The sequence below is a fragment of the Lepidochelys kempii genome, chromosome 18 (genome assembly GCF_965140265.1).
Source record: "Lepidochelys kempii isolate rLepKem1 chromosome 18, rLepKem1.hap2, whole genome shotgun sequence".
Classification (NCBI taxonomy): Eukaryota; Metazoa; Chordata; order Testudines; family Cheloniidae; genus Lepidochelys; species Lepidochelys kempii.
Genome location: NC_133273.1, coordinates 13254474 through 13266463, shown reverse-complemented (window position 1 = coordinate 13266463; position 11990 = coordinate 13254474). Strand labels below are relative to the sequence as shown.

The 11990-nt window shown below is 52.6% G+C and overlaps 1 protein-coding gene across 1 annotated transcript; it reads right to left on the bottom strand.

Annotated features, from left to right (window-relative positions):
- Window positions 1–7024: 7024 nt before the first annotated feature.
- Window positions 7025–11091, bottom strand: LOC140900104 (somatostatin-2-like). The gene is made up of 2 exons (XM_073316735.1): window positions 10867–11091; window positions 7025–7424 (listed from the first exon to the last, which is right to left on the bottom strand). Exons 1-2 carry the CDS (start codon window positions 10966–10968, stop codon window positions 7212–7214), a joined length of 315 nt encoding a protein of 104 aa, XP_073172836.1. The 5' UTR covers window positions 10969–11091; the 3' UTR covers window positions 7025–7211.
- Between the last annotated feature and the right edge of the window lie 899 nt (window positions 11092–11990).

The window sequence follows — 11990 nt, the reverse complement described above, 5'->3', positions numbered from 1 at the left end:
GCAGCTCAAGAAACTTTTGGGCTTGCTTTTCAGAGGGAATGAGCACCCACAGCTCCCATTGGAATCACTGAGAGCTGCAGGTGCCCAGTGCCTTTGGTGATGGGGGTAGGAGGATGGGGAAAAATACACAGTGGCCACTTCTGAAAAGCTGACCCTAAGTGACTTGCCCAAGGTCAAATGCACAAATCTGTAGCAGATTCAGCAGCAGATCCCAGAACTCTGACCTGTAGTTAAGGCATTGGACTAGAAAGCACTCGCTGGTCTCCACTAGACTTTTTTTTTAAACCTTAGTTAGTTGGCAAAGGTTAGTCTAGACAGGCCTCAAACCATGGTGCCCAGGTACAGTTGTGTGTAGCTTAGCATAGACTCCCTGCTAGCATCCACCACATGTAAAAACAATGACTTATCCTTCCGATACTAGGGCCTTATCTTCACTGCTAAACGATGGTATTTTTTTCACCTCAGAGAAACTAATGTGCATGAGCTAGCCTGAGATAAAAACCCTGGTGAGACAAGGCTCTCTTGTTTTACCTCACAGTAAACGAGACACGGTCAACCCCAGGCAGGGGTATAGATGTTGGATCATATTAAAGAAGTTCTGTATTAAAATCACAAATGAGTTTGATTCCCCATAGTTTAAATTCCAGGGTATTACTAATTAAGAGGTCTCTTGGTTTTTGGTACTGTTTCTCCCTCTCTGTGTGTGAAACTTGCAAGCTGCTAATTAGTACAGATTTAATAATTTTAGTAAGATGATGTTGAAGTAAAAAGAAAACGGTACAGAGTTTAGGCATAGAAATTTCTGGTTATCAGGGAATAAGGTACAGATTATCGAGGGGTGCGAAATTCGGTTTAGGAGCGGGTGGCGTAAGGAATACATAATCTGCAATCTCCCCCATTGGGGGTAAAAGTTTAATGGGTCAAAGTACAGACATTGAGCTATGGGGGTATGTTGTCCATATAATGGCTATGTTCACGTGTGGAGTATAATGAGAGGATATGATGATGAGGATGGATCTACCCTCATTTGGTGGGATTTAATGTTCAGTGAGGGATTTAATGTTATGGTTCCAATTCATATGGTCCAATGGAAAAAGTCTCTCAGTCCCTTTCCCATAGTGGATGCATGATGTCGTGACGGCTCACCCCTCCTGGTGCTGTCGGTGGCCGGTGATGTGTTCGATGTAGATGTCCCTGGACCATCGGATGGTGTCCGAGACCATGTGGCACTGCATGAGCCGTGCGTAGCGTCGACCGATCCCACAGGTCTGCAACACACACTCGTTGCAGGGGTCCCAAGTGCCCAGGGCTCCGACGATCAGGACATCCATCGGCACCTCGTAGTCTGTTCTCAAAGCAATTCTTTGTAACAACTACTACTCACATAGAGAGAGACTCAAAGCAATACTCTGTAACAATAGAAACAGCACCCAGAGACTCCCCACCCTTTTCTTGTATTCATCTCGCTTTGTTAACAATTGTGATTAAAATAGAGATAGAGGATGTATGTGGATGGATGCTTGGTGTGGATAATAACTGAATGATCAGGGAGGTGCCAGCCTAAGAATCCAGTGTCCATCGGCTGAAGAAGGCGTCAAGTGGAAATAACCAGAGGACCCCCTGAGGGCAGACTGGAATCTACCCAACAGCCTCAAGAATGGGAGAACCAAAGAACAAGATAACATCTGGCAGCATGGACACATCAGGAATGTGTCATCTGCTGATTGATTCAGCAACAGCATGATGAAGCAATTCCCATAGACTGGCATAGGAAGAAATTCCTATAAAAATAGACTCTAGAAAGTGAGAACTTTGGGGTCTGATTCCGCAAACCAACTTCCAGGAGCGTCAGATGAGCATCTGACAAGGCCCTGCTCCCTCCTCATGTCCAGGCCACCTGGCCAGTGGCTTGGCATGAGCAACTCTAAGGCTGGTAACTATGATCACAACCTTGCAGAACCTGTGTGTGTGTGTGTGTGTGTGAATAAATATGAGATTGAATGGAATGTTATAGCTATAACTAACTGCTTACTATGATTCTTTCTGTATTCACAATAAATGTGGCATTTTGCCTTTTCCCCTTTAATAAGATCCTGCTGGTTTTTATTTTATTGGTATAACATAGAGCTGCCTAGTTCGCCTCAAGGTAAAACAACAGTGCCTTGTCTTCACTGGGGTTTTTACCTCACAGTAGCTCATGCACTTCAGTTACCCGGAGGTAAAAATACATCTTTAGCAGTAAAGAAAAGGAGTACTTGTGGCACCTTAGAGACTAACCAATTTATTTGAGCATAAGCTTTCGTGAGCTACTGCTCACTTCATCGGCTGTAGCTCACAAAAGCTTATGCTCAAATAAATTGGTTAGTCTCTAAGGTGCCACAAGTACTCCTTTTCTTTTTTGCGAATACAGACTAACATAGCTGTTACTCTGAAACCTATCTTTAGCAGTGAAGACAAGATCTGTGGCTATAAATGTGGTCGCTATCGTGTTTTCAAGGCACTTTTTTCCTAGGGGTTGACATACCCACAGAAGGCTCCCAGCGCCCATCTAGGAGTCTGGGCACTTTTCACTTAAAAAAACCCAACAAACAAAAGCCAATCAGCCACATAGACAACATGTAAAGTAAAAACCCACTTAGAACCACTCACAGACCTCCCCATTCATCGATAACTAGCTCATACCACCCCTACCATCTCCACCCGGGACCCAAGGACACTGCCCCTCCCGGATCTCTTGACCTACCCTGAGGAAAATGCAAGAACAAACACTACATCCACACTGCAAGCTCAGATTTCGGTTCTGGCTTCACAATCCTGGAGACTGGTAGCCTGTAGCCCAGTGGTTCTCAACCCGTGGCCCAATCAGCACACAGCTGCAGCCCGGGTGAGGCGACAGCCTCAGGGCCATACAGGTAGTATACGTACTGTGTGGATGTGGCCCACATAACACACAGAGAGCTGCATATGTGGCCCACAATAGTCGAGAACCACTTTTCTAGCCACAGCAGAGGCAGTGCAAGCTCCCTCCTCAGCACTCAGCCGGAGTGCCTCAACCCTGCCCAGAAAGGCCCATCAGCAGCAGAGAGGGAGGGAGCTCAGCCTCCTGTCCTCAGCTCCACTACAGGATTAGGCTGTGACCTGTAAACATATTAACCTATAGGCCACTGAACAGTAGTATGTTGCAGGGCTTGAGACAATCTCTCTTAGGGGTTAGAATGAGACAGATTCTCCCACATCTGCCAGCCAGCTTCTTGCACCATCCTTTAAAGCACCTAGTGCTGACCACTGCCAGAAAGAAGATTCGATGGTTACACCTTGTGACCCCTACTAAGTTGGGCTGGACTCATACCGGTAAGCAAGGGTAGGAAGGCTCCAGATCCCATTGCTGAGTTTCCTACTACGGATTTGATTTTTTTCTTTAGGGCATGAAGAATAAAACAAGCTCCAAGACTCCAACCGCTCCCAGAAGCCAGACAAACACAGCCAGAAACTTCCATGGCAAACGAGGTGGAAAATTCAGCCTGACAGAGAGTGAAAAGGCAGAGATGAGCCTGCCCATCTGGATGCCAGAGTGGCTATATCACTCATTACTCCAGGAGAGCGGGGGAGTTGGAAGCATTACCACGTCTGGAAGAAGAAAACAGGCCGGGGGCTGATTTGACTGAAATGCTGCTGAGAGCAGAATCCTCAGTGCCACTCATGTTCAAAAACCAAAGCAAAGATTCTTATTGAAACAACCCATCTAATTCAGTGCTTCCTGGCTTCCGATGATGGCCTCTCTGACTTGGGTGCTGTCACCTCCCAGTGCTTGGTTTTCTTGGTCCCATCATTCAGACCTGTGCAAAGAGGGTGTGAAGTTCTACCACCGGACAGGCAGTGTGGCCTAGTGAACTGGGAGTCAGGAGACCTGGGCTCTATTTATGTCTCTGCCACTGACTTGCTATGGGACCTTGGGCAAGTCACTTCCCCTCTTTCAGTCTCTATTCCCTTTCCCAAACATTGTGCATCTCATCTATTTAGCCTGTTAGTTCTTTGTGGCTGGGACTGTCACTGGGTGCTCATGCAGCACCTAGCACAGGGCAGCCCTGCTCTCAGTTGGATCCTCTAAGCTTTCGCTTAATGCTACTACTGAGAATAACCGCAAATCTGAACAACAGCATTTTATAGCCATTCTGCACCTGTGTCAGTTACTGCCCAGGTAGAAGGCAGGGGAGAATCAGGTCCCCACTGTCTGCTTTAGGGACCAGCATCCATGCTGGACTTACCTCCGCCACTAGGGCCTACCCACCATTCAGCTGCATGCATTCTCTAACCCACCTTCCAATCACAAGAGGGAGGATCAAAGCTAACCCAGCTCCTCGGCAGGCGAGCATGAGCCCAGGCAGCAGGCCTCACGGTCTCAGCCTGGCGAATTAGCACAGTTGCTCAGAACAGGAGCAGGAGCCTGTCTGGTTAGCCAGCAGATGGGCGGATCACAGAGCGCAAAGAGGCTCCCTTTATGGCCTATTACAACAATCTGTCACCCACTCACCCCCTCTTTTTGTCCTATGGCTGCTGGTGTTAACAGGTCACTCTACCTTGAATGGTCCCTTACAAGAGGGGTAGTCAACAGGCAGAGCACGGTCCAAATCTAGATCCCCATATGCTTTGAACAGACCCCAAAATCTTATCATCATTGTTATGTTGTCTTTAATTATTTTCTCTGGAGTCTGGACCTGGACTGTACCTTGACCAAGAAATTTGGACCTTGACAAAAAAATAATTGATTACCCCACCTTACAATATGTGCTAACTACTTATGCTAAACAATCAGTTCCACCTCTATGGTACCTTTCCCAGACCTGAAGAAGAGCTCTGAGTGGCTTGTCTCTCACCAACAGAAGTTGATCCAGTAAAGGTCTTACCTCTCACCTAATATCCTGGGACTCACAGGGCTACAACCACACTGCACATAGCTCTCTCCTCGGACATTCCTCCTGCGGGGTTACAGCCATTTCTCTCCCCCCCTCCCCGCCAAAGGAACTCTGGGCTCATGATGAGAGTATGAGGGGTAGGCAGTTCTGCCCAGGTGTCAGAGCACAGAGTGGGGAGGATGAAAGGTAAAAAAATCACTCTGCTAAGCTGGTCACTTTCCTCCTGGATCAAGGCGACTGGAGACAGCATGGGCTACCTGCAGGTCCTGCCCTGACCCCTGGAGGTATCGTCTTCACCGAGCACACAAGGGGGGAGGAGCAGGATATCCTTCTAAAGCCATACACTGGTTGCTGCCCCCTAGCCCACAGCTGGGGTGCATGAATCTCTAACATCAACAGACCCGTCCCCAATTATAATGGGGACGCTCTCGATACTGTGGCATAACACCCATTATGCCCCAAGGGCATGGCAAAAGGCCAGGGGAAGAGAATCATGGAGCCTAAGCCTCGCCTCACCCCACCATTCCTGCCTGGGGGAGGAATAGCTAGACTCACTGGCCTCCTCCAGGACAAACCCCAAGCGACCCCACCTGATGCTTTAGTGGGTAACAGGGCTATTGTGGTGCCCTCAAGAGGGACTGCTGGTGTTTCTTGCAGGCACCTGGGTTGCAGAGGGAATTTTCTCTTTTCTGGGCCAGCCAAGGTCAGGTCCCACACAGGTCAGGGGCCCGGCTCGGCCCAGCTCTCCCTCCCACCGCCAGCTTCCCCTCTCCAGCAGGGCCAGATCTACTGAGTCTCACTGATGGGGCAATTAAGAGTCATGCCTCCTACCTTGGTATTTCCGCTCTTTCTCTTGCTCTTGGAAAGGCAGCCAGACTGGGCAGGGTAAATGCCCACCTGGGCAGGGCCTGGCTGAGTCTGGTCACAGCTGTGTCCCATTAGTGCCTCGTTAGGGCAGAGGCACTGTGTGCTTCCCCGCACTCCCTTCCAGCAACCAGAAGCTCCCAGACCACTTGTGCCTCTGCAGGGCACATGGCCAGCATAGTAACCCTGCTCCAGCGTCCACTGGACTTAATGTAAAACTTCGCATGGAGTGTCTGGGGAGAAGCCTGTCTCTGGTTGCTCCAAAATCATGGTTAGGAGTATAGAGGGGGATTTCCCTAGACCATTATACCTCAGCACACTGTCTTGCCTGAACTGGCCTCCAGTGGTATGAACTTTCCCCCCAGCCAAGGCTCCAGCAGGCTGAGCTCTGGGCTTCCTCATGTGTGAGACACCTGTTCTCTTTTATGCCTGTTGATAAACTGTATAGTCAGTTGCTTGAGCACACTTTGGTTTGTTATGAAATATACTCAAGAGATCAACTAACCAGCGTCAGTCTGGTTTATTACTATGATGCACTATACGATCCTCGTCTCCAAAGAGCCGTCCTGTGACATTCACCTTACACAGAAGGCATGCTCTCTGAAGTTACATCCCTTTTTGTATCAGTAAAAGATACTATATATGGTGTCTGAAACTGGATTCAAGACATCAGGTTTTTACCTTGTTGGTTGCTGGTACCCTGATGCGCCCCTTTATCTTCTGTGCTGAACCCAGGTCATGATGCAACCTTATCTTTGTTCTGAGCACTCCAGGTACCAAAGGCATGGAGCCATCCCCTGGGCTTGTACCAGGGTAAATAGGTTTGTGAGGAGGGTAAACCCCTTTCTGTTGCTGTTAGAAAACATTTATCTCTCCTGATACTGCCAGTTTTCCTATCTACTTAAGCCAAAATTTTCTTCTGCTAATGCAAGGTGTTATGGGATACTTAGCACAAGTCAACAGGATTATAACAAAAGTATAGGCCAATATGGGCTATATAATTGCTATATTAATGCTTAATAAAATGTATACTTAAATGCTTGAAATATGTATTGTGGGTAGTATTATCAGCATAATATATGTGTATGCTAGCCTGTGTATATTAGTCAGCATTTCCTTTTCCCCCCAACACCTTTTGGGCCAGCCCTTTACCTTTGCTCACCACCCACCGAGTGTGTCAGAAGGTCCAGATGTGCGTGTGTGCATTTAGCTGCAGCAGGCACAAAGAAGCAGACACATGTTCCCAAGGTGCCTCTCAGCCATGCTTTATTTGTGAATGGAGTAACAAACAAACAGAGCTCAAATCATTTGAGGAAAACAGAAACCATTGACATGTGGATGTTATTTACAATGCAAGTACAGTTCTTGTATTCTAAAGGGGCCAGGGAAAATCTGAGGGGGCCTGAATCCAGGGCTGATAGTGAGGCTTGGGGGTTAGCAGGAAGTGAAGGTTTTCCAGAAGAAGTTTTTACAGGGGGCTTTGCGGTCTCGCTGTGATAGCCGCCCCAAAGCCAGCCGCTCCTCTTCCAATTTGCTCTCCAGGGGCTCTCCAAAGTCAGTGGAAGCTGCCTCACGCCCCGTGTCCATCCCATCCAGGAGACCCACCAGCATCTTCAGGATCATGTCCTTCCGGGCCTTGGTCTGCTCCTGCAAGTGGAAAGCACAAGAGAGATAATGCCATCTCCTTAAGTCCCTCTGCAGGTACTGGCCTAATGCTCTCCATTCCTCATCACAGACCCCAGCTCTAACCCTTAGGACACGAGGCCATCCTGCAGTGCTAATCACCTCAGACTGGCCAATTTCATAGTGCTGAATGGGAGTCACTGGGGTCATCATGATAGGGGTGGGTTGAGGCAGAAAGGTGGGGACATTTGCCAGCCCCAGTTGGCCTCCTCCTCTTCCCTGGTTCACATCTCTTGGCCTGTGAGCCAGCAGAAGGGAGGGGGACAGCATACACAGGAGGGAAGCCTAGCACAGAGACTCTGGCATGGAGCCCTGGATGGTTCATTGAAGTGGCAGATTAGCCACTGGGCCAATGGGGCCCAAGCCCAGGGGCTCCGGCCAACTGGGGAGCCCTGGAAAAATGGGCAACCCCGTGCCCCAATCGGTTCCACCCACCCAGCGCTGCTCCTGCCCCTGTACCCTGACCCCATTTCCTCAGCAAGAACACGGCGGGGGGAGTACGGGACTGCAAGTGGAAGGGGTGGGGAGGGGCTCCCCATTTGCTCTGGCCCAGGGCCCCACAAATCCCTAATATGCCTCTGGTTCTCTGCTCAGTGGTCAGAAAGCCAGGGTCTCATCAGAGACAGGGGAGGTGGAAGAGAGGGATAGAGCCAGGATCCCGGTTCCCTCTCCCTCACCAGAGGCTCCTGGCCTGAGGGCTCTCAGCACCTGTACAGCACTTGATCTGCAGACAGGCGCTAGTTAATCCCCACCCTGTTCCCAGGGTAACAGGAAACAGTCATTACCACCACCACACAGGAGAGGAAACCGAGGCACAAGGGGGAATGACTTGCTCAAGGTCACCCAGCAAGTCAGTGACAGAGCTGAGATTAGAGCTCAGGAATTTCTGGCTCCCAGACCCCGCCTGATCAACTTGGCCAGCTGGGTGGAGACAGCAGCAGGTGTGTGTCATTATACCAGTGAACAAACTGGTTCACCCAGTTACAATATCCCCTGCTCCTCCCACCCGCCCAAAACCCAGCTAGCTATAAATCCCACCCCCCCCCCCCAGGTTACTGTCTCCATTGCCTGGCAGTCCCAGCACCTACTTGGGAAGGGCTATGGAGGGATACATAGTGCTGAGAAGTATTATTAACATGGGGAAACTTCATGCTGAGACTTCTCTAGCCAACCATTTCCAGGAGGCCAGAATTAAGGGTGAAGGAAGAAGGCAGCAGTGGGTGGGGGCTGTAGCCCCAAATGGCTGGAAAAGCTACTTGGACCATGGAGACATGAAACAACCCACATTGCCTGCTTTCAAATAGCCTAGGGCCAGATTCTGATCTCAGTTACACCAGCCTTGATCTGGAGTAACCCAGCTCGGTTTCTTTACCCCCAGAAGAATCTCAGCGGTTGCTCCCCACTGATGCTCCGGACCCCTGGGCAAGGCTGTTCCCAAGGAGCGGCCACATTAATCCCCCTGATTCTTGAAAGAAACCTTTGTGGGTATTGACAGGGTTCTAATTGTTTGCCCTTTAGACAGTCCGGGAAACTGAGGCACATAACTGCCTGCAGTCGTAGCAAGGCCAGAAGCCGGGTGTCCTGACTTAGCCCCAGCCACAGAGGTGTGGGGGAGGCCGATTTCCCAAACCCTGCCCATCTGGCAACACCTGGGTCGCCGCTCCCTCCAGCCCTGAGTTGGGAAGCCAGCGCTCCAGCCGTCTGCTGGGTGTCCCTGTTACCTGGGCACGGGGTGCCCGCCTTATCCGGGAGCCGGGCGAGACAAAGCCCTGGCTCCCTGGGTACTAGCGGAACCAGACTGCGCTGGAAGCCGGTGGCCACTGGCCCCAGCGAGGCTCCGGTGCCAGGGGGAAGGGTCCTCAAAGCCACCTTCTCCAGCCCGGTGCGCTCGCCCCTTGTTCCCACCGATGTCCCGCTGGAGAGCTCCGGGCCGCTAGAGCTGGTTATTGTTCGCGCCCCTGCGGCTGCTGGCTTCTCTGCACCGCTTCCACCGGGACATGGAGATACCCCGGTCGGTGTCTTCCTGTGCATTTGGGGGTGTATTTCATAACAGCTCATGCCTCAAACCCGGAGGTGTTTAGCCTGAGAAAGGGATCCCCATCTCTCTCCTCCAGCCACCAACCCGTCCCTCCTACCGCGATCTACTCTCGAAGGGACTTTGGAAAGTTAATAAGTCTTCAGCTCCCTTCCAGCAGCGGCATTGGACCTGCCGCGGAGAACCCTTCCTCGCACTCATTTCCACTGAGCGGCTGGTGAGTGGGCTTAGCCGCCTAACGCCGCGCTTTTCCCTTCTCCCTGCGGCTTAGACTTCGGATAAAAACGTGTCGGTCACAGAGAGGGTTAACCTGTCGTTGTGGTGAGAATCCGCAGAGGAAAGAGACTGTGTCTCCCCCCCCTCACACACAAAGGGTTAAGGCCGATCTAAGGGCCGCTCCCTGATGGGATGCTGTCCCCAGCATCTCACTGTGTGCGTCTGTCTCTTCTTCGGTCTCCTCGTTCGCTTACTCCTGGAACGCGCGCCCCTCTCCAAAGCGCCCCAGAGCCCCTCTCTGAAGCATTAACATCGGACACTGATGGGGAACCACCTCTGAGGCTGAAAAAGCGCCACCGGGAACTAGACACAGGCGCAAGAGGAGTTGGTGCCTTTACGGGGTTCTCTGGGTCCCTTCCTTCCTCTTTTGGGCTGCTCCCCAGTTCCCAGGCTGGGAGGCGAACCTGCGAGCCGCGCTGCGGGGATGGACGCGCACCGGAGTGAGAGCTGCGCAGCTCCCACTCCGGCACTCACAGGTGCAGGCTGGCGGAGCGCAGGGCGGGGGCAGAGCCGTGGACACAGGCTGGGAGCACAGGGCAGAGGCTGTGTCGCGGTGGTTGTCTACCGCGGGAACTGACCGGGGGAGGGACTAGCGGTACCATTACACTGCTCCAGCTATGCTGGCGTATCTCCCATGTGGACACTCTATTCCGGATCAAAGCGACTTTATTCTGGCGTGATTACTCCGCTTCTTATTTCTCGGTTACCCTCCTTCTTTCCTATTGCACCGGGTCCTTCCAGCATTCTCCCCCCCCGGGGGGCCTTTCTGGAGCAGGGACAGGAGCCCACTCTAGCCTTCTGTTCTCCTACACGCCCCTTCTTCTCCTGCCCGACTCCTTCTCGCCGGACTCCCCCAGCCAGCCGCGTTTCCCCTCCCCTCCTTTCCCTCTCTCCCGTTCTAGTTTGCGGCTAGCACGGACTCTGCTTTCACCGACCCCTCTGCGGTCTGCCCTCAGCCCTGCCCCCCTCCCCGCTAATCAGGCGCCCAGCCCCACGCGCCGCAGCTCCGGAGGGTCCAGGAGCACAGAGCGCCACCGGGGTGGCCCCCGCGGTCCCCTCTGCCCTGCCTCCCGCCCCGGGGTGCGCGATACTCACCCTGCTGCTCGCCACGGCGGCTCTCTCCTCTCCGGGCAAGGCGCTGGCTCTCACGCTCCACACCACCAGCAGCACGGACACCAGGCTGGCCACCAGCTGCATGATGGATCCGCGGGGGCTGCAGCGGTGGGTCGGGCACGGCTGGGCGGGGGGAGCTGTCTCTGGGCTCGGCTCTGCCACAGGCAATGGCTGCAGCCCCTTTTATAGCCCGCTCTGGAGCCCTGCAGGTGACGCAAACAATCCAGTCTCTATCCAAGGCGAATTAGACTTTGGAGGGGTGTCAACACTTGGCTGCTGGAGCGGGGCCCTTCAGCGCCCCGGGGCTCTCCAGGTGCCCCTGCTGCAAAGACTTGTGTGGGGGGAAGGGGAGGGAGCAGGGGGCTGGGACCAAAGTAACCCACCCTCAGGTCTGCAGCTGCCCTGTCTAGGTGGGCTACTCCTGGTGTCCTAGACCCTGCAGGCCAATGGCCCCTCCAGTCCTGTAGCCTGTGGCCAATGTGGGATGCTGCAGAGGAAGGGGTCAAAGCCCCCTCTCCCATAGTTACAGATGGGCCTGGACCTGAATCCAAACAACCCCGAGATATTGGGGTTTGGATCTCTGCAGCTCAGCCCTGTGTCTCCCCACGGTGCCGCTCACTGGGTGATGCTGAGCTGCTCCCCACCCCCATTCTAGCACCTGTGGGTTCCAGGTGTCTGGAGAAGTCCCCCAGTTCCAGACTGTAGCCTGGCAGAATGGATCCCAGCCCCACTGGACTTGGGTTTCACAGTGCTAAAGAGAAAAGCAGAGGCTTAGCTGGGTTGGGCAGACTTGGAGCAGCTGTGCCTAGCTCATGGCACAATGACCCCTGCTTTAGGTTCCTTCTGTGTCCCCCTTTCTCCCCGGCTCTGCCCTGCACAGCCCCTTTTCAAGCAGCCGTTCAGAAGGTTCCTCCTGCCCAGACTGATGTCCTTGTAGCAAGAGGCTGTGGCCCAGCAGAAGATTCTGTAAGGACATTGCAGCCTACCTCCCACTCCCCTGTCACCATGGTGTCATCTGCCTCCTGGGATCCGAGGACCCAAAGTTCACATCTCTTCTCACCCTTGAACCCACCACCCTTCTCCCCTGGGCACACTTCTAAGGGGAG